This window comes from Pseudopipra pipra, chromosome 8 (genome assembly GCF_036250125.1).
Source record: "Pseudopipra pipra isolate bDixPip1 chromosome 8, bDixPip1.hap1, whole genome shotgun sequence".
Taxonomy (NCBI): Eukaryota; Metazoa; Chordata; class Aves; order Passeriformes; family Pipridae; genus Pseudopipra; species Pseudopipra pipra.
Window position 1 is genome coordinate 6,414,464 of NC_087556.1, and position 20,087 is coordinate 6,434,550.

Below are 20,087 nucleotides of genomic sequence, written 5' to 3' on the forward strand. Positions count from 1 at the left end.
TTCATTTGGGGAAAACTTCCATGTTTAACAAGTTAATCCTTTCAGTTCTTCAAAATGGTCAGATCGGCCAGTTTTAAAAAGCCTTAGAATGCATTTCTGCACACTTTGAATGGGAACACTCTTTGGGAGGATGAAGCAGGCACAATGAGGGTCATGTTGGAGTCTGCAAGTCCCAAAAGCCTGTCCAGCACTGATGACACGTGAAGGAGTGAAGTACGAAAGCCTCCAAAGTCCTGGGAATGTTTTGTGAGAAGAGCTTGATATATCCTTCTCCAGGAGAGCTGATCCTGCCTGAGTAGATGGCCTTGTATTCTCTTCCCAGCCTAGGAGGACACTCCCCTGGGATCTTCCCCCGGAAGTACTGAAATGGATGCAGCAACTAACAAGAAGTGGCACATGAAAGACCCGCTTTCCCTGGCAGCACCTGCAGCTCCAGGACCACATTGACTGTCCCGCTATCACTCTATTTTTAACAAGCCACCTACAGTGGAACTAACTCAGAGCTGCTCCTACCCAACCAGACGCTTTTCCATGTCAGGTAACTGTAAAATCCTACAAAACAATCTGCTGATGGTTCAGGGCAAACATGCCTAATGAGAACTATGTTGTAAGGATGTACAAAGCTTTCTAGTCACTGGCAGCTGAGAACGTGAAATTCAGCAAGTCATTACAACCGTGCAGCTTGAATTGGTCTTGACAGGCTTAAATCCACAGAATTCAGAATGCCACTTCCGCTGTTTCCTGACTCAAACCATAGAGCCACTGCAACTCTGTCAGAGACGTTGCCCTGCCACTGGGAAGTGAGGCTGCTGTCAGACACTGAGGGACATGATCTGAGAATGCAAGCAGCACAACTTCTGCTCAAAAGGGATTTCAGCTGGAACAGGAGTATGGCCAGGACCACGGCCAAAACGCTTCAGCGTCTGACACAAGCGGATTTGTCCTGTTTACACCAGCAGTGTCCAACCCTGCTCTCCACGGACCCATTGTCAGCATTAGTTGGAGATGGAGCACTGACAGGAGGATAATAAACAGAAGAGTCCAACATGGAGCTTCAGATGATGACTTAACATCCCAACTGTTCCCAACAATGAGAAGACAGTAGGTGGGTCTCTGTTCACCCCCCTTCCCCAAATACACTTCCCCTCCTTCCCCAGTAACCCAGAGGCAGGGTCTGTGTGAAGTGCAGTACATCTGCTGTAGAGGGTTTGATTCGCTGTCCTCCTCTTATTAAAGTATATCCACAGCCCTGAGACACAGATGGATGTGAAGAGCCACAGTGAAGTCAGCGTGACTACATGCAAGAACATTATATCATGAGCATGTCTATTATTTATAATGAAATTAAGCTGGCCAAGATAATTAATGCTATTAATATCTGCACAATGATGAGCACAGTATGACTAGATAAATAGGCGGAATTACTTCTGATCTGAAATATCCTCCCATCTGACTAGTCGGGTGAACCCAAATATAAACAGAGAGGATAAACAATTTGGTATGAAGTGTTACTGTAGTTTTTAATTATCTAGTACCTATATATCAGGTGCTGAAGAGGCAGAACTACTTGTGCTACAGTCCAGGGTGCTTTGACAAGACGGTCCACGTCGCAGTTCACTGGTAATATTTCAACATGAAAAATGTCTTGGGGGAAGGGGACTTGAGGCAAATTGAGACATTTTCACACTGCCAATTTTGCATGTTCTTTCACAGAGAAAACATTCAGACAAACTATAGTATCTGGCAGGACCCCGCAACTCAACACACCAGGCTCCATCATCTCTTACCATGCCTGTCTAATACGATAGTACAGACTCCAACTGAGCACAATAGGGCACAAAAGGAAGAGAAACAGTGACTTAAGGGCAGAGCTTCATCATGAACTTCAGCCTCTTTTATCGTCATCAACAGAAAGCACAATTTTAACTGAACTCCTAGGGAGGAGGAGGAGGTGGAATTTAATTTGCCTTCCTATGAGAAACTGAGAGCAGAACACTTCCACTTGACCTCTTTAACCTCCTAATCTCCCAGGACATTCACTGTGTACAACAATACCAACGCAAATGAGTCTATACATTCACTGTATTTCCTAAAGAGATGGTCACAACAATGGAAACGTTTTTCAGATACACATCCATCTAATTTATTGAAACAGATTTGGCAGGAGTTGGTGAAAAATTCAGTATATGCAAACCTCTGCAGCTGTTTAGCTCAGAGTGACAAAGTTCTGCCTCAGATAAAAATCAAGTAGTGCTCTAAGTAATTTTCCATCTTTGCATCTCAGAGTTTCAAATTAAATCATCTTGAAAGGAGCCATTTGTGTTGCCTTTTTTTTTAAGAGAAAACCAAATTCCTATTTAAAACCACTCAGACAACATAGAAAATAGGATGCAATTTACACTACAGAAGCTTCATTTTAAAATATTTTAAGGAAAAGACACAAACCCATAAATATCTAAAAGATTAAGTGTATAAACACAAATCAATGATCCAATTTTTACTTGCAGTATGAGCTAAGCACATACAGAAGACTCTGTAAAAGCATGCACTATTCAACAAACCCTGGAACATGCAGCTCAGCACTAAGTATTAAGGAAACAGCCCAGATTTTTTTTTTGAGCTTTTGTACTGAGTTTCTGCCTTTATCTTTTTTATTTTTTTTTTCTAATTTAAAAATGTCAAGATCTCAACATCAGGGTAATGTCGCTTGTGTGTGCTTCTTAGAAACCATTACCGAAGCAGCTCTTGTTTCAGTCTGTTTATCTTCAAACTTATATTTAGAAGTACATTGTAACAGAGTGAGCTGCTCCCAGGTTTATTTTTAATTCGAAGATACTGTCACAAACTATGTTTGTGTGTCACAGAATGTGAAAACTAACACTAGATGCCAAGAAAGCTTAAGCATTACCAGTTACCAACAAGCTGATAGCATTAGGTTGTTAGGTGATTATAGTTGTTGGTAATTTTGAACACAGGCATGATTAAGTGAAAAATAAAACTATTGAAAAAATTACATTTCTCATCCCCAAGAAAATAAGTGACACTCTAAATTTGAAACAGCACGCTGGGAAACAAAGGCAGGGTTGTACCTAAAAAAGGAGAGTGTACTGAAAAGAGTATTATTAAGTGATTTACCTTGGCAACAGCTTTGCTTTCAGAATTACTGTTGGAATCCTTAATGCCATTTAATGAATCTCTTCTCTGTGGGCATGGCTTCTTTTTGCGCGGTCTGCCTTTAAGATTTGGCGCTGAAAATTAATGGAGAACAATTTGAGCACATTGTCTTATCCTGGATTCTTAACAGCTGAAAGCATAATAAATAATTCCACTACAATCAGTCACAGAAATGTACACATCTGTCTACAGTAAATGCTTATTACAAGATTCCCATCCTCCATGGGTTATATCTTGACACACTATACATTTCTATAGAATATCCCCCAAAGCTAATCTATTCTACTTTCACATAGCTAATTAATATAAAGTCAAACACTGGTCTCCAAAGGACTCTGAGAGAAAGCACAAATATTTCTCCATGGTACAAAAAAGAACAAAATTGAATATTAATGGGTAACTTTGCATTAATCACCCTGCTGCCTTTATTATCTCTAATCTTCAAGCAAGAGTACTAACTACAATTTCCAACTTTGGGAAACATCTGGCTTTGGAAATGTTCTGAAATACTGAAATTCCTCACAGCTCCAAGAAATGTTTATATATCCTGTCATTCTTGTCAAAGTTCTTCTGAAAAAGTTTAGGAAAAAAAAATAAAAAATTACTCCTGAGTCCTGAAATGGATCAAAAAAACCCTTAACAACTAGTTCTGGAAGCTGACAAGTACTGAAATAAGTGATTGATTGTTTCATAAGGGTTACATACCACACATACAAATTAACATGAATCACTTTCAGTTTTGTCCAATTCTTAAGATAAAACAGCTCTGAAATAACACAGTGACTAAATCCTAACTGTGCTGAGCCATATGAGGAATGGGATATGGATCATCATAAAAAATATCACACTCATCTTTCAATAGTAGTATTACAATATAAACTATGATCATATATAGAAATAAGAGATGAAGCAGATGTTTGCTCATTATTATGTGTCCTCTCTGCTTTCAGATTTAAAAATCGGCCTCTGACTACTATGGCAACATTTAAAATGATAAACAACCATTAACTAATAACTGTACTGAATAAGATAATTTCCTTTAAACCTTTAATTTCTAGGTAACCATTGTTTTCATTACTTAAAGGGATGATTAGAACAATGTCAGAAATCTAAACATCACAAACCTCTTGAGTGTCTTCTAATTGTTTTTAATCTTACATTTGTCACACAGCAAGCCAGTGGTTTCGGGACATTTTACATTTTAATTAGTTTGCAAACACAATACAGGGTGCTAATTTGATTTTATAGTTTGAGTAACACTGTCATATTTGGTCTGTTCAGAGAAAGAGAAAAGCTGCAGGTTTAAAATCAAAAGTCACATCCTTTTTCTTCCTCCAACACAGGCACATAGTAAAAAAAAATAATATATATATGTGTGTGTGTGTGTATATATATATATATATATATGTGTGTAAGTGCATATGGGTGTAAGTCCATATTTGTGTCTATCTAAAAATATGTTTATCTCCCTTTAGAAATATCTCCATCTATCTCCAGCAAAGCACATTCTGCTTATTGAAAAGTACTGCAGAAAGCAATTCTGAAATTGTCATCTGAGGCTAACATGCAAAATCAAACAAAGAGAGAAAGAAATTATTACCCATTCCAGTCGACAAACATCTGCCTGATTTATATCTGTACTCATGAATGCTACAGCATGTGACTGCACACTACGTCGCTGGGAGTCTCGACTTGGTGTGGATGTCAGCCTTACACAAAATGAACACTCAGAGTATTTGCTCTGTGCTTCCAAGTCCCCTCCCCCAGCCACTCCATTACTCATATAAACAGAGATGAGCGGCTCGGCGGGAGCGTGGGATGAGCTCCGAGGATCCAGCGCCGGCTGCCAGACTGCCAGCCCCGGCCACGCCGCCCAGCCTTATTCATAAACCCCGCTCAGCCTTTGGTGTATTCCTGGTGCCTGCTTGTTTTTTGGCACATGACCTGGATGGGATGGACAGATCCTGAACCCCCGTCAGTGCCAGCAGTTGCATCTTCTTTAAGCAGGTACTGAAGAGAACAGTAACGTTCCCTGAGTTTCCTACACCCTGGCCCACAATGTTGAAAGATCGACCTTCGAATGAATGGATCCCCAGGCCTGGTCCAACACATGGCAGAAGAGGGATGTGGCTGAGCAAACATCAAATATACTTGCATATCAATTACTTGTCCTTTCTTTCTTTCTTTTCTTTCTCTTTAATGAGTAAAGAAACTAGTTCAAGGCTCAATGTTTTCCAAACATACCTGTTATCCTGAGTTTTGGCACTCTACTCTGTATCACACTATAAAGCACTGCTAATGTTTTGCTAAAAGCTTTAAAAGCAAGAAGGCATTTGTTTCTAAATTCCAGGTATACTGAGCTTGCATATAAACACTGTTTGAATTGGAGCCTTCCACAGCAGAACTGGCACAAACCCACTATGAAATGGGGTATTTGCATTCTCCCCATGGCTCAGGAGCTGCAGCAGGGAAGGTCTGTGCGCAGCACACACGAGGACCATCCCACACGCCCCATGGTATGACTTTAAATCACCTGAAGCCCTACCAGATCTGACACACAATTAACAAGAAAGCAGCAATAGGAATTAATACCAGAAGACAAGGTCCTTGCATCTAGCATCTACTCTGTAGAAGAAAACATTTGACATAGTTCCAGTCACACTTGAAACTAAGCCATTAATATTTGCTCCCTAAATCATTATAAATAAATGCATTATTTGAAGATCATTGCATTTCAGTGACATCCATTTTGTTCTCTAGAAAATATGACTAGGACCGAAGAAATCATTTACAAGTCACATACGTGTTTCAATTTTGTCATTTTTTTGTTTAATTTCTGACATATTCATGAGTACACTGCAAATGTCTTGAATTTGTTATTCATAATTATTTTGAAGCAATTTTACACACATGTTGTGGCTTAGTCTCAGTCAGTTTTCATGATGACATTGTATGCTTAGTATTTACTGGACTGCTAAGTGAGTATCCTATGTTATTTTTCTGTTTTCTGGTGGAGAAAGACTTCTGGCATGACTACCTGAGAATATCTGAAATGATTCAATTTCTTCACATGTTTGTGCATATGGCTTTCAAAATCATTTTCTGAAAGCATTTGTGGCAGTGAGACCTGATAACTTGCACATTTCCAGAAGGTGAGAACATAAGCAAAGCAAATTAAAGTACAAAATGAATACATAAGTACAGAAGAAAGTTTGCATTTATTTGCCACCTCTTCAGTCTGAGTGCCTGTAACAGGAGTATGAGAGACACAGGACAGTACCAGCTTAAAAACTTCCCTTTCCTGTGCATTTGACAACTTGTTTGCCTTTTGCCAAGGTGTGGTGTTTTCCACCCTTGTTTCCTTCTTTTTGCTTCCTATTGTATCTGAAAGAGGGGAAAACTCAGCCACTGAAACATCTACTGGGACCCCTGATGGGCTGCTGGGAACTTGTTTTGCCTCTACTCAGGTGTGATTAAAAGGATCAGTACTAGCATAGCAGAGGTGTCCTGTACACTGAAGTTTTGCTTCAAGGAGCCTCTTCTCGGGATCACATCTCATCCCAAATTTGCTAGTCACCACAAAGGGCATGTTCACTTAGAACCAAGCAAGGCACAAGACATTGCCTTCCCTGTGCTACGGCAATCTAGAGCCCAGCTGGGAAAGCCATTTCACCTGCTGAGTCCTGGCAAACATTTCAGGTACGACCAGGTAAAACACAGCTACTGCAAAATGCACAGTACAAGGTAACTCTACTTGAGTCCAGGAGTCCCCAGATCATGGCTACAATCCCGTAGTGCCAAAGCACCAGCAATACTCTATGTGTTTTTACTAAAAACTGTCACTCCTGAGAGGTTAATGCAAAGCCCATGTCATGCACAGCACAAGGAGTTAGATTATCTGTACACGTAGATTGGAAAATCTTTGCTGACTAAAATGTACTCTAGTAAGAAGCTGTCCCGGTGCTCCCAAAGCCTGTTCTTGTGAGCTGCCTACAGACTACAGCAATCAAACGAGGACAGTCTAGAGGCATCTCTGCACAGAAATAAAGACCAGGAATCGCAGAGAAGCTCAGCAGCAGGCTCTGACTCCCAGAGTAAGAGAGGCACACAGAAAAGAGAGGAGCTCATGGCTAATCTGCTCAGACTAGCTAGATGTTTCCTCAAAGCTAGAGGTCCTCTCTGTTCATGAAGCCACGAAACAGCATCATTGCTCAAAAATTACATCTTCCCCTCCAACACTCACATCACTCTGTGCAAACATCAGGATATTTTAGGTGATCAGGACAGGCCAGAAAGAGCAGAAGGCGGCAACTACCCTGCCCACTTACTCTGAAAACTTATAAGGTTGTGGCCACTGCTCTCCTGTCACTACCACACTCAGTTATTCAACTCTCACATGGGAAAGAGGAGCATTTCTAAATCTCACCACCTACAACAACTCCTGGCTCTGGGTCTAACTCAAGGAAGTCAAGTTCTACGCAGGTGAAAGAGAAGTACCCAAAAATGTGAGCTGCCAAGGTCAGCCATGATTAAACACTACCTATGGTGGAAAAGCATAGGCTGCCAGAAGAAGAGAGCACCTCCACCTGCCACCTTCTTTTCCTGCATCCCCAGGGTGGGGAAGTGATCACTGGGCTTACCCTGTTATCAAGTCAACCTCCCTTGAGCCACATAAATGCCAAGAATGCCATGTACTAGAGGCACAAATAAGTCAAGAGACAATGACTGTGGGTTTGGGGTACCTGACTTTAGCAGGTCAGTTACAGTAAAACTATCTATTTTTTAGGAGTCTGATTATCACTGGAACTCCAGTGAGTTCAACCCTCACAATAACACTGGAGCATATATTTTGGCTAATGCAAAAGATGTGTTGTTATAGGGAGGGTGTTAAAAAAAATAGTGGCCTTCACACAGCTGAGGTCAAGCTATGTTGGCACTCTGTCAAAATCAGTGGTGTAGCCAAGAGTTTTTAATGAGCCTGGAATGCATTACCTCATTTGTCATACCTGGATCACTTACTCATGCTGAGCCCAAAATAACCTTGGACCTTGTTGGCTGCTCAACAAACCATGTAAGTAAACAGTACTGTACTCATGCCTAAAACATGTACCTTTTAATTGCTTGCTCCACATTTCTTACTCTAAAGCACATCTAAGCAATTGTGATGCTCATGATCAAAGTTCTTTCCATTTCAAGCCTCTCTGACCTGTGTGACCATTTCCTGATATGACTTTTGATTTTGTCTTGCTGACATTCCAGTTTCTCAGAAACACTTCAAAAGTAGGAGAAGAAAAAGAGAGAGAAAGAGGAAAAAAAAAAAGGAAAGGAAGACCATTGTTGTGTTTTGCTGAGGACTATACCAGGATAGCTGCTAAGCATTGCTAATGCACTTACAACTTGCAGTGCCAACCAGATTCTGGCTGCCTGTTGTTTTCTGTGATCATGTTTCTGTCCTGTGGAAAGCTGAAGGAAGAACAACAGCATTTCTGCCAATTGCAAAAATCAATACAAGAAAAAAAAAATCAACCGAGCTTGTAAAAATGTCCAGGGCCATCAACAAAGAAGGGCCAGCAGAAGATCTGGGTCTACACTGAGGGTGGGCTCACAGAGTCAGGTGAGCTCTGAACACAGAGGTGGGAGTGTACCAGAGGGAAGCAATCACAAACCAGGATTAAGGTGGAACACTGGAAGTTGCAAGGAGTTGATAAACAGGGATGTGCTGTGGTGCTGGGTTCAGAGGAGCCGTGCGCTCGCATGAGGCAAAGCTGCAGCACACCTGCTAAATGCATCAACAGCCTCTCCTCCCTGAAGAACACCTTGCAGAATGTCTCCTCATAGAATCTTTTTGCACTGTGCCAGTCCTTCATATGCCTTCCAGCTTTCACACACATGCACAAAAGCTGTGACACCAGAATCCTTGGCCCTAAGCTGCAAAACCATCAGTACATACAGAACAGACTAGGAGACCTTTCCTCTTAGGCAGGTGGAAACGGCAGGATGTGTCAGATCACAGAGCTATTCACAATGCAGGTGCCAAACAGAAGCTGGAAGTGGCATACAGAGGTGCCTGGCCATCAAAGTCAAGGTGAGAAGAATGGTTCCAGATCTCCACAAAATCCATGAACTGACCATGCCTGCTAGCAGGTGGCAAATAGCTGGTTGCTGAGGACATCCCTAAAGCAGCCTGGCAAAAGTCAGCTCTTGGCTGAAAATCATGGTTACATGTTACACCTTTTAAAATGTAATGAATAGAAAGTTAACAGGTTTAATGGCTTTAACACTCACCCCTCTAGGGGGCTTCTGGCATTCTGCAATATCTGAAAGTTAAGGAAAGTATATTGCTATATTTAAGCTCTGTCTCAAAAGCTGTTCAAAGATTACTTAGTCTCGCATACTTTCTGGAGTCCCAGCTGCTTCCTTGATTTCCTTGTCACCTCCATCTCTTTATTTTCTCTCCTTCACCTCATACCCTTTTCTGCATTCTGAGTTCAGGATCTTACATTTCATTTATTTTCCTTCCACCCCTCAAAGTTTATTTAAAAACTTTTGCCTCCTGGTAACAGGGTCCGAGAAGGAGAGCCTGGGGCATTTATCACCCAGGCATGCTGAGCTGAGCGGGTGAAGAGAAGTAAGTTGTAACTAACCTAACACTGCATCCAAGGGTCAGAAATTGAAGTGGCTGAAAAATAAAGCAAAAGATCAGACTACACTAAAAAAACCCCAGACCTTTGTTTAGGAAACAACAATATCAACTGAATTTGGGGAAGCTCTCATTAAGATCCTAAGTACACCTACAGAAGTCAGTGATGAGCATCTACCACAACAGCTCAAGCTCTCATTAAGCTGTGGAGGTCACACAGCCTCTCTGCAAACACACACACCTCTTGCTTACTCAAGCTGCACATAGAACAATCTCAATATTAAAATTATTTTTACTCATTTTTTCTAAATGTAAACATTTGTTTATTCCTTTCTCTGTAACTGAACTTGCCAGACCTGACCTGGAAACCCCAGAGCACAGCAGTGAACAATCTTACAGGGAACATTAAGGAACCATGCTGCTTTCTAACACACACGGAGAAAGAGCGGACTTGTGTAGCCATTTCTGAAAGTTTTGTTTTGGAAATGAGATATCCCATGCTCCATGTGGGGAAAATCAATTTGCTACCTCTCTAAGGAAAACATTCCTCATTTGGAAATAAGTGAAACAGACACTTCCTTGTGTGGATTAATGTGGAGACACATGACTTGCTGCAGACTGTTGTTTTGACCCCCCTCCTGACCAGACAATCTCTGAAAAAAAGCAAAATGGTAGTATTTTTCATGGATTACAGTTCAGACTAGCATTGCTTTTAATAGAAAAGTTAGAGGAACTGCAAATATCAGGTTGGCCAATTTTGCAAAAAACCTGAATGTTTCTTTTTGGAAGATGGGGACAAGATTCAGGATGAGGCTGGAAGTTTCTTTTTCTTCATTTCAGCATGGCTGGAAGTTAAGACTTTTTCTTGATCTGGGCTTTGTTATGTCCTGCTGACTAATGTGGGTTTTAAAAGAAAATGGAAAGAAGTTGCTGCGTTTTATTTTTTTTTTTTTTTGGACAAAATCTATACATGTGTTGGAAATTATGAAGTGCGGTAAATTGAAAAGGGAAGTTGAAGACTTCAGAGAAAAATCTATGCTTGACAAATATGTGACATGCAAGTGGACCTTAGAGCAAATTAAAATAATAATAATAAAAAAATCCAGTGTAGGCCTATTACTGGCTACAGATGACAGGATTGTTACTAATGATTAAAAAAGAGGCAGAGGTGTTTGGTAAATATTTGTTCCATATTTGCAAAGAAGCCAGATGATATGCTTGCAAAAGAATATAATTAAAGCCAGTCAATTCACTTGGTTTTACAGAAACCAGATCTTAAAACAACAGAAAAGAAAAACAAACAAAGCACCTTATTTTACACTTTGAAACTACAAGCTTGGTTAGAGAAACTAGCTGCACACATGGAACTTACCTTCATTCTGTATGACAGCTGATTTAATACTAAATAACTCTTTGATTAAAAAACAGCAATACATGATTTTATTCAAGCATATATTGAATGGATTAATAGCTGGCTAAATGATAGAGCTAAAAGCAGGCATCAGTGGGGAATTTCTATCAAATGAAAAGACTTCTGGTGGGATTCCACAGGGGTTGCTCCTGGCCTTGCTAGTATTACAAATTTTTATCAGTGAAATAAATATAAAGTCCCTGACAGTAACGTTCACACTGACACAAGGACTGGCACAACACTAAGACTGACTCATACAAATGAGTAATCAGAAGGAAAAACGGACCAGGAACACACAATGCTCCTCAGTACTGCACCAGCACGAAACCTGCGAGCAAGGATTACATGTGCTACTGTCCAAGCCAAGAGTGACACTTCACAGGCCACTCCCCACTGGAAATTCAACACACCCTGATAGGAAGATGCCATTGCCAATGGGATGTCTGCCTTCAAGGAGGTCTGAACAACTTAAGCTGTTCTGGGTTTGAGCAAAAATGACTGAGAAGTGACTTCACTAGGTAATATGAGTGCCTCAAAGGTGAGAAAAAGCTGGCACTCAGAAGCGAGGAGGCATAACCAGGCGTGCCTAGGCACTGCAGTCCCCATAGGTGGTCTCACGGCAGAATATGGAGGCATGCCTATGACCAGCTTTCTCAAGACCCTTCAGGAAAAGCCTGAGCCAGACACAAGCTGGTGTGCACAGGGCAGGAAGAAACACATGCAATTCGAGGGTCTTGAAGGTCAAGTTATCAGAGTGGGGCTGGGTGTCCCGTGCTGCTGCCATGAGAGCCTGGGCGCTGCGGGGGGCTCAGCAGCCCGGCGGGATGCACGGAGCAGGCGTCCAGCTGTCTGGCTGTGCTCCTCGCTCAAACAGCTGTTTCCCTTCTCCTTCAGAAAAAAAGGTGGTGAATTGGATGAAAGCATTTGCCAGCAATTTTGGCTGATGAGCCACTGCTTGGGGTTCATACCAGATTAGATGACTCCGTGGTTCTTCTGGTGAGAAACTGCATGAGTATAGGATCAAATACAGTGAAGTACTGAGCTATGCAGGACAAGGAACATGAAGAGCTGCAGCCCTGATTGAGCAAAGTACATGCCTAACTCATAAAGACCCGGAACATGGAAAGACCTCTGATGACCTCACTGGGGCTATTCACACCTTTGAGGCTAAGCCTGTTAAGCACGGAGTCACACAACCAAGCCAGCATGGCTCTCTCTGTCACTAGTGGGAAAGAAGCATTCAAGCCCTGAACAAAGAAATCGTCCTATCTCATCATGAAACACCATGTGCTTGGGCAGAATCACAGGATCAGACAGAGGTTCGTCAGATTTCCCTGTCCCTCAGAAATCTGCAGTCAATCTCCAGCCTTGAAGCCCTCCATCCCCAAAGGTCACCTCCTGGAAAGTGGCACCCAGCAGACAGAGGCTTCAGCTTCTGTAGGAAGGTCACAGAAATACTCAAGAAGTGCACGACTGACTTCTCAGAATAGTCAGGGTTAAAAAAAAAAAAAGGCAAGCAAGCAACGAAAGGAAAGTGAACAGGCTCTAACAGATTATGTAATAGCCAAGACAAAAGCAGTGCAAGCAGGGTAGCAAGAAATGAAAATGCACAGCAAACCCATGTAAGTCAGCCTGTCTGATCAAAACTCATCAGAACACTCAAGGTAGACTTCCCATTAGAGGGCTTTAGAAAATAAAAGGCAAATCTTAAGGCGACTTTCCTAGCAATGTTTCTTTTTCTCTCCAGTAAAAGCCAGCGTTTGTGTAATTGCTGTCTAGCAGAGTCAGCAGTACCCAATGGAGACGTGACCTACATACCTCGGAAATACAATAGATACGCAACCAGTGGTATCCACACAGATAGACAGATGAGATGGGCTAATTGACTGATGGACATCGTGCATGAATATAAACAGGCAGAAATTCATGCCAGAAGGATAAAATGACAGCTTTGCAAGACCTTGCTTTCGGGAATGACAACGGCAGGTAAGAAGGAACGATCATTGAGTTGTGCACAATGTGAAAACTACAAATATATTCTTTAAATATTCTCTTGCATTTCTGATTTGTAACTGATTATATAAGAATTTTTTTTCACTTTTTTCCCTTTGCACTTGATCATTGCACTGTGAAGTAATCAAAATTTGTTAGGCATAATCAACCTGCATGAAGATATTAGTAAAGTGACAAGCAGAAACTACAGAGTAAGCTCCCCCCTTTGATGCCTACATTCAGCTTCCACCACAATGAGGACTACACAAGGCATTAGGTGGAGGCAGGAGCAGCAGCCACAAGCTAAGCCCTGCTTCATTCAAACCTCTGGGTCATCACCAACTTCACCAACAGCACTTGGCTTGCCAGGCCCCCCATCACAGTGCACACAGGAATAGTTCAGAGGTTCAGGAATAACTCTTCTTCCACAGATAGCTTGGCACGAAGCCTCTGTACCCTGGGAGACCTGCATACACCTGGCACGGGGCTTTAATGCAGAGGTGACACTGCCCAGCACTGCTGAGCACAAGAGGGATCTGCACTTATTCACCAGTGAAAACCAGCGGTGGAACTGTGGTAATTCTGTCAGGTTGTGCACAAATAGAAAGGGAATCTGTATAACTCCCAAAACACACAAAAAAAATGGTGGTTTAAAAGCTCTGATTGTAAGATCATGTGCCCAGTTTAAATGAGTCCAAACCCCATGGACTCAGTGTAATCTTCCCAAACATCAACACAAACAAAACTGAGCCCATCTCTGCATTACAGCCCCAGTAAATCTCTAGCACTCAGAAAAATCCAAATAAAACCGAGCTGCATCCATAAATTTATCTGAGCAGGGCAGGGCTTAAACTAAATATGCAGTCAGTTGTGCAATATTCTTTCGTAGTCGATACTGGTTCTTAGGAAATTATCTGAGTGAATTAAGTGGAGGACTATTAAACAATTTACACACTTCCTTGTGTTTCAGATGTCTAATTATAGCCGTGTTTGTCTCTCCCCGCAGAACTGTTGTATACCACATGGTATGCATATTTCAGCATCCAGCATTATTAACTCATGACCGACTGTCAGTTGATCATTATCTAACACATGGGGTCTGCAAAAAAAGCCTTATTTGGGCAAAAGCAGGCTTCGGACCTGCTCCTGCTGCATTCTCCCCCTAGAAGAACTTCAGTCGGATTATTATTTGCTGTCAATGGAAACTCCGAGGTTACATATGTGAAATCTGCAGACAGGAAAATAAATCCTCACCGAGTTTAAACACTTAGTTGATATTAAAACCATCTCCAGCTTGGCTGGTTTAAAGCAAACTCTCAGTTGCCCTCTAGTGTCCCCCTGCTGCCACGCCAGGCAGCCCGCCCGCCGCAGCCAAGGTCACACAATTTAACCCGATTTCATGCCACGAGATTTACTATTCGTGTCAATATTTTGTAGAAAAGGGTGAGAGGGGTGTGTGCTTTTCCCTCCTGGAAATTTCAGGGCTCGGGCCCCTGGAAGCCCAGAGCTTGCATAATGTTTACAGCTGTAATTGCGGCGCATGACACACGGGTTTTATGAGCGAGAATCTCTGAAATCACTCTGCGCGCTGCACTCCATAAAGTTCATTCATAACTAAAAATAGACTAATGTACAAACTGATTTAGCATTATACTGAAGCTAAGGAACATAGGGAGTCTGCAGTATTCCCTAATATGGAAGAGAAGCTGAGTTTTCAAAAGCAGCAGTTTATTTGTTCCTGAAAATGGACAACATATGTAAAAGATTTAATATATAGAACCAGGTGTATATATAGCCTAGATCTTCATATGTGCCCATTTTCATTCTATATAAAGACTTTATACAGCCTGAAACTATATATTTAATAATAGATTACTAAATTAAGTCTGCACAATCACTTCATAAAAAAAAATCATTTCAATTTAAAATACAGCTGTAGGGGTTTGGACAATTTCCTGCATAATAGAGGCCCATCCCTGAAATGTAAATAACACCGGTATTAAAACAAGTCAATCAGGCACATCAGGAAAAAAAGAAAAGGTACATGAAAACAAATATATTTTCCAGCCCATCCTAAGTAAGGATGCCAAATCTTTATTATATTTGAATACTGCTTTGATAAATCACTACTGCTTCAGCTGGCTATTTTTTTTTTCCAAATGTCTTGTTCTTACTAAGAGAAATCCGTAGCTGATTAAGTCTCAGCATTTTGAACACAACAAACCATCAGGGTTTGAGAATTATCCACTGCTTTCCTGTGTACCGTCAGCATTCTTAAAATACTGTTACTATAAAATTAAACAGTGTGCTCTTCAGAAATGCATGACGTTGCCTGCCCTGTTTTTTTAACTGTAATTGTGCAATTTTAAAATTCTCTTCTTTCTCAATGCCTTCTCCCCAGACAAATACCTTTGATAGTTATAGGGTTACAAAAACAGGTTAGACTTTTTTTGTTTTTAAATCTCACAGGCCACATATGATATTATTGACTGATTAAACTGTAAAAATTATAAACATAACTTTATTTGGTATATATGTTAATTATAAGGCCTTCACTTCTTAATTTGACAAGACTGAAATATCACAAGAAGTACATATGGCAATTCAGAAAATATAATCAGGGAGAAGGCAAAATGAACATTTCAGAAGACAAATGATTTGATTTGCATAAGCAGATATTTGTAAGGCTCCACCTTTCTCCACTGCCTGAGCAGCACTTTCCAGTTGCTCTCGCTCTCACGAGAGTAGTAACTCTCACAAGCACAGTAACTGCACTTTCTACCCCAAAGTGTTGCCCCTATTGGTAAGAAGAGGCTTCTGCCAGCAGCAGGCAGGGATGCTGTGGGACACTGAAGGGTGACATGGTGCATCCAGGCAAGGATGCAGCAGGGAGGTGCCAGGACTGCCTGTGCAGGAATCATGACCCAGTAGCTCCAGCCACACATGCTGCCCCAGCAACCCTGCTCTCCAGGGGAAGGCTGTGTCTCAGCTTCCACCTAAGCCAGGGCCTCCAAGTACTGCAGTTGCTACTGAAATAATAAAGGGGGTAATACAGTCCTGAAATAATAAAGGGGGGAGTACAGTCCTCTTTGACAGGGCTTGGTCAGGGCCACACTATTTGCGCTGAATCCTGGCTCTCAAGCCACAGGAAGCCTACAGGGTTTCCAACCCTGGCTCCCCTGCCAGAGGGACATAACGAGGCAAGTGGCTGGGGGCAGGGGCTGGGGAATAACTTTAATATTGACCTACAAAAGCAAACTACATTAGGGACGCAACTGGCCACTGTGCCCAGCATCATAGAGCTGTGTCAGGCTCACCTGCTCCCAAATCCATATCTCAGGGGTAGTGTGGGACCCCTGGCAAGCACTGTCCCCTTTGTCTGCAGACAGGTCTCTTGGGCAGTGCCTTCTGCACAATACCTGATGTTGTGCTCTTCGGGCTTAGGCTGCTGGAAGACTGTGGTAGGGTCAGAAACCTCAAAAACTTCTTTTCTTTACTTCATAAAATACACAGAAAGAATTTTATTGACTAATCATGGTGAGTCCCCTCCTCCTGACAGTATTTGGAAGGGCTCTGACACTGTACAGGAATCCTCATCCTCATTTCCAATAAAGAGATTGCTCCACTCCCAGACTGACCCACTCTGCCTGCTGACGGATTTAAGTTTTTCCTAGAAGCCTCCCCATCAGCCATGACCTGCAGCTGCTTTGTTTAGGAAACCTGACAGAGTGACATGAGTGGCCAAACGCTCTGTATATGTAATTTTAAACAGATAAAAGTAGTACCAAGATAAATCATCACCTCTCCTGGATTTCCAAGTATACTATTAAGTAGATTTGGACTTCATCTAAGGTGAATATGAAGATTCATTGTCCCAAGAGATAAATATTGACTGAGGAAAAGCAAAGGTCAAATTGGTCAATATTTACTCAAGAAACTCTAAATCTTGATGTAGTGTAACACTCTGAATGTCTTCATCAGCTGCCTCTCAAGATCTTTTCATTACGACTAAGGATTTCAAAAGTATAATCTCCCCTCTAAAATTCTTTTTTTAAAAATAGAAACTCAAACACCCTTACTGCAAATAGGAAGCTTTCTGTTGCCAATGGCCTCAGCAAAAGGAGATGGGTTGATCCACAAATGCTTTTCGCCCATTCCGCATGCCAAAACTCAGCAGCCCTGAACCCTGAAGATGTGAACAATAAAAACTTTCTGACTCATCACACGACAGTATCTCAGACTACCATGAACAGGAATTTCTTCTTTAGTAAGGATTAATGCAGTCTCCTCTTCCTCTGTCTCAAATATCTTTAAATTGAGACTGAAATTTTATCTCTGGCTTCTATTTCACATAAGGATTTACTCTGAAACAATGCCAATCAAGAGTTTTGGAGGAGCTATGGTCCTATTATTTACTGTGGCAAGTATATTAGTCCTATTATTTACCTAAGGTTTCCAGCTTACTGCCTGGTTTTTAAAGGTCTTCTGCCACGCTATTTTTGTCTGAAGCCACAGTGCTATGGACTCTTTTCCACAGAACAGTACTGTTGAAAGCAAAAATCCTAGAAAATTTGTACGAGTTGATTTTTCTGAAGATGCATGATGAAGGAAGACACTTGAATCCCCTGGAGTTTCAATGAGGTTATTTGTGGAATTCCCCTTGGTACCCTCACACGGCCACTCCATCATTGGGAAGGTACCAACACTCCTACTCTAATGTTCATTCAAACAGTCCAGCATGGCTGGTGAACTCTTATTTCTAACCTTTGTCTTCACTAAACAGTCGAACACAGCAGATTTGTTGCAATCACCATGGAGATCAGTTGGTCTCAAATTAGGCACAAACTGTTTGTTTCCTTTGCTATTTTTATTGTGTTTTGAGCCTATTATGCTCCTCCCATCCTGCCCTTACCAGGAAATAAGAAAATCTTGCTTTACTGGGAATGCAAATGCTAGACAGAGGCGCTCCTGTCCAGTGGGGGACGGCGATGGTCCTCCCTTCTCAACCGTCTTCCCTCACTGGCTGGCAACCAGTAAGGCTGCAAGAGGTCAGACTCCACTGATGGGATGACACAGAACATCCAAACGACATAAACTCCTGTTAGCTGGAAGAGGAATGTGAGCCTTGCTTTGTGCAGTTCTGTAGTTAGGCCTACGAGGGATCGAAGAATTAATTTATTTACCGCAAAAGGGAATAATAGGCAGCCTTTGGTCTCACAACTGCAACGGTCTGAGTGAACCACCAAGAGCTGCCACAGGAGAACTGGCATCACCCTGGTATAACAAAGAAGAACCAGGATGGGAATGGGACCGTGTGGCGAGGAGGGGGCAAAAGGCGAGGAACTGAAGAATAGGAGGACTGAAGCAAGAGGTAGTAGGGGAATTCAGACTTCTGGGCTGTTTGGAAGACACATAGAAAGCAAATAAATCCAGGATCCCCAAGGCAGGTGAAAGTGTCACTCTTCCACCAAGGGACACCTAGGCTACTACAGCCAGTGGCTACTGAGCAGCCTCTCACCACGGAAAGGCTGTCCCGCCCCACTGACAGCAAGGAGGAGTTGTTAATTGACTCCCAAAGACATGAAGTCTCTAACAGAAGTTCCTTTGGAGGCGCAGAAAAAGACACAAGGACCGATAGTGCTGAATGTAGGTTTCCCACAGCCCAAGTCAATGGCCTCCCTGTGCCAAAAATGCAGCAGGCTGGGATCTGACAGTCCCAAAGCTGCATATGCCAAACGCAAGCCTTTCCCACAGTTCTGTGACAGGTACGTCTCGTTGCTCTTAAAGCAGCATCAAGTCTCCACTAAAACATCCCTCTGCTTCTGGAATCATATGCAATCCATAATGCAGAACTTCAGTTTAAACTCAAAGACCAATTAAAAAAAATAAAATCAATGAAATGCTTTTATGAAAGAGAAGATTGATCTGCAGTTTAAAACTTCCAGTAATGTAATATTTTAGAACTTTAATAAATAATGCTTTTATCCTGATTGCAAAATAATACCCTGCCATGAAAACACAGAGCAGAGGTAGGAAACTGTTCAACAAGAATTAAAATGTCACACTTTGCACAGAATGGAGCATTACAATTATTGGTGAAACACATTTTTCAAACTTGTTAACACAAAATTAACAATTACATACATCACTTAATTCTATAAGTGCATATCTCTCAAAGTACCCATTAGCCAACCATGCCTAGTTCAGTTTTAATATACATGCAGGCTTTGCAGCACAGAGGGGATGTAACTATGTGAGCGCTGGCACAGTAAACCCTGAAATGGCAAGTGCTATTAAATTGAGATGCAATCACGTTGAAAGGGAAACATTAACAAACAGCAGACAATTGAGAAGAAAATACAGGGCGCTTGTGTTCTAATACATGTGCTTCAAAACCTTATATAACTATTCATTGTCTAGTTCATCTGGCCAGGGGCCCAGTTTGCTCTATGCTATGCTATACTAATTTTATAATAATAAACTGTTACACAAGCTTTATGCAGTCATGCATATGAAGAGGTTGTGGAAGACATTACATTTGATTATCTTTCTAGCAAAGACACCATCTTGAAATTAAAGATAGCCTGGTAGAAGTTTAAAATAGGAAAAAAAAAAATAAAAGAGAAAAAAAACCCAAGTCTGTGGATAAATCATTAAAAAAAACCCCAAACAAACCCAAACAAAAAATCACAATCTTTTCAAAAAGGTTCTTTTCCTTCCCTGACTATCACCGTCACATTATGCATGACAGATGAATACCACTAATCCCATAATACAATGCAAGAATCTGCATGTTTCTGGACTATGCCAGTTAGAAGACAATCAGTGATTTTTAGAAATGCATGCTTTTTTTTTTTTAAATACACCTTC

General features: G+C 41.5%; 1 protein-coding gene across 5 annotated transcripts in view; it reads right to left on the reverse strand.

The window, feature by feature from the left end:
- ARID5B (AT-rich interaction domain 5B) overlaps window positions 1-20,087 on the reverse strand; it is a 117,577-nt gene that overhangs the window by 34,828 nt on the left and 62,662 nt on the right. For 4 of the 5 annotated variants that reach the window (XM_064662362.1, XM_064662364.1, XM_064662363.1 and 1 more), the window contains one exon: window positions 3,136-3,248. In XM_064662362.1, the coding sequence (XP_064518432.1) occupies window positions 3,136-3,248 (113 nt within the window). Of the gene's footprint in view, window positions 1-3,135; window positions 3,249-4,774; window positions 4,795-20,087 lie in introns of those variants that run through there. The other variant, XM_064662365.1, reaches the window with a different exon arrangement.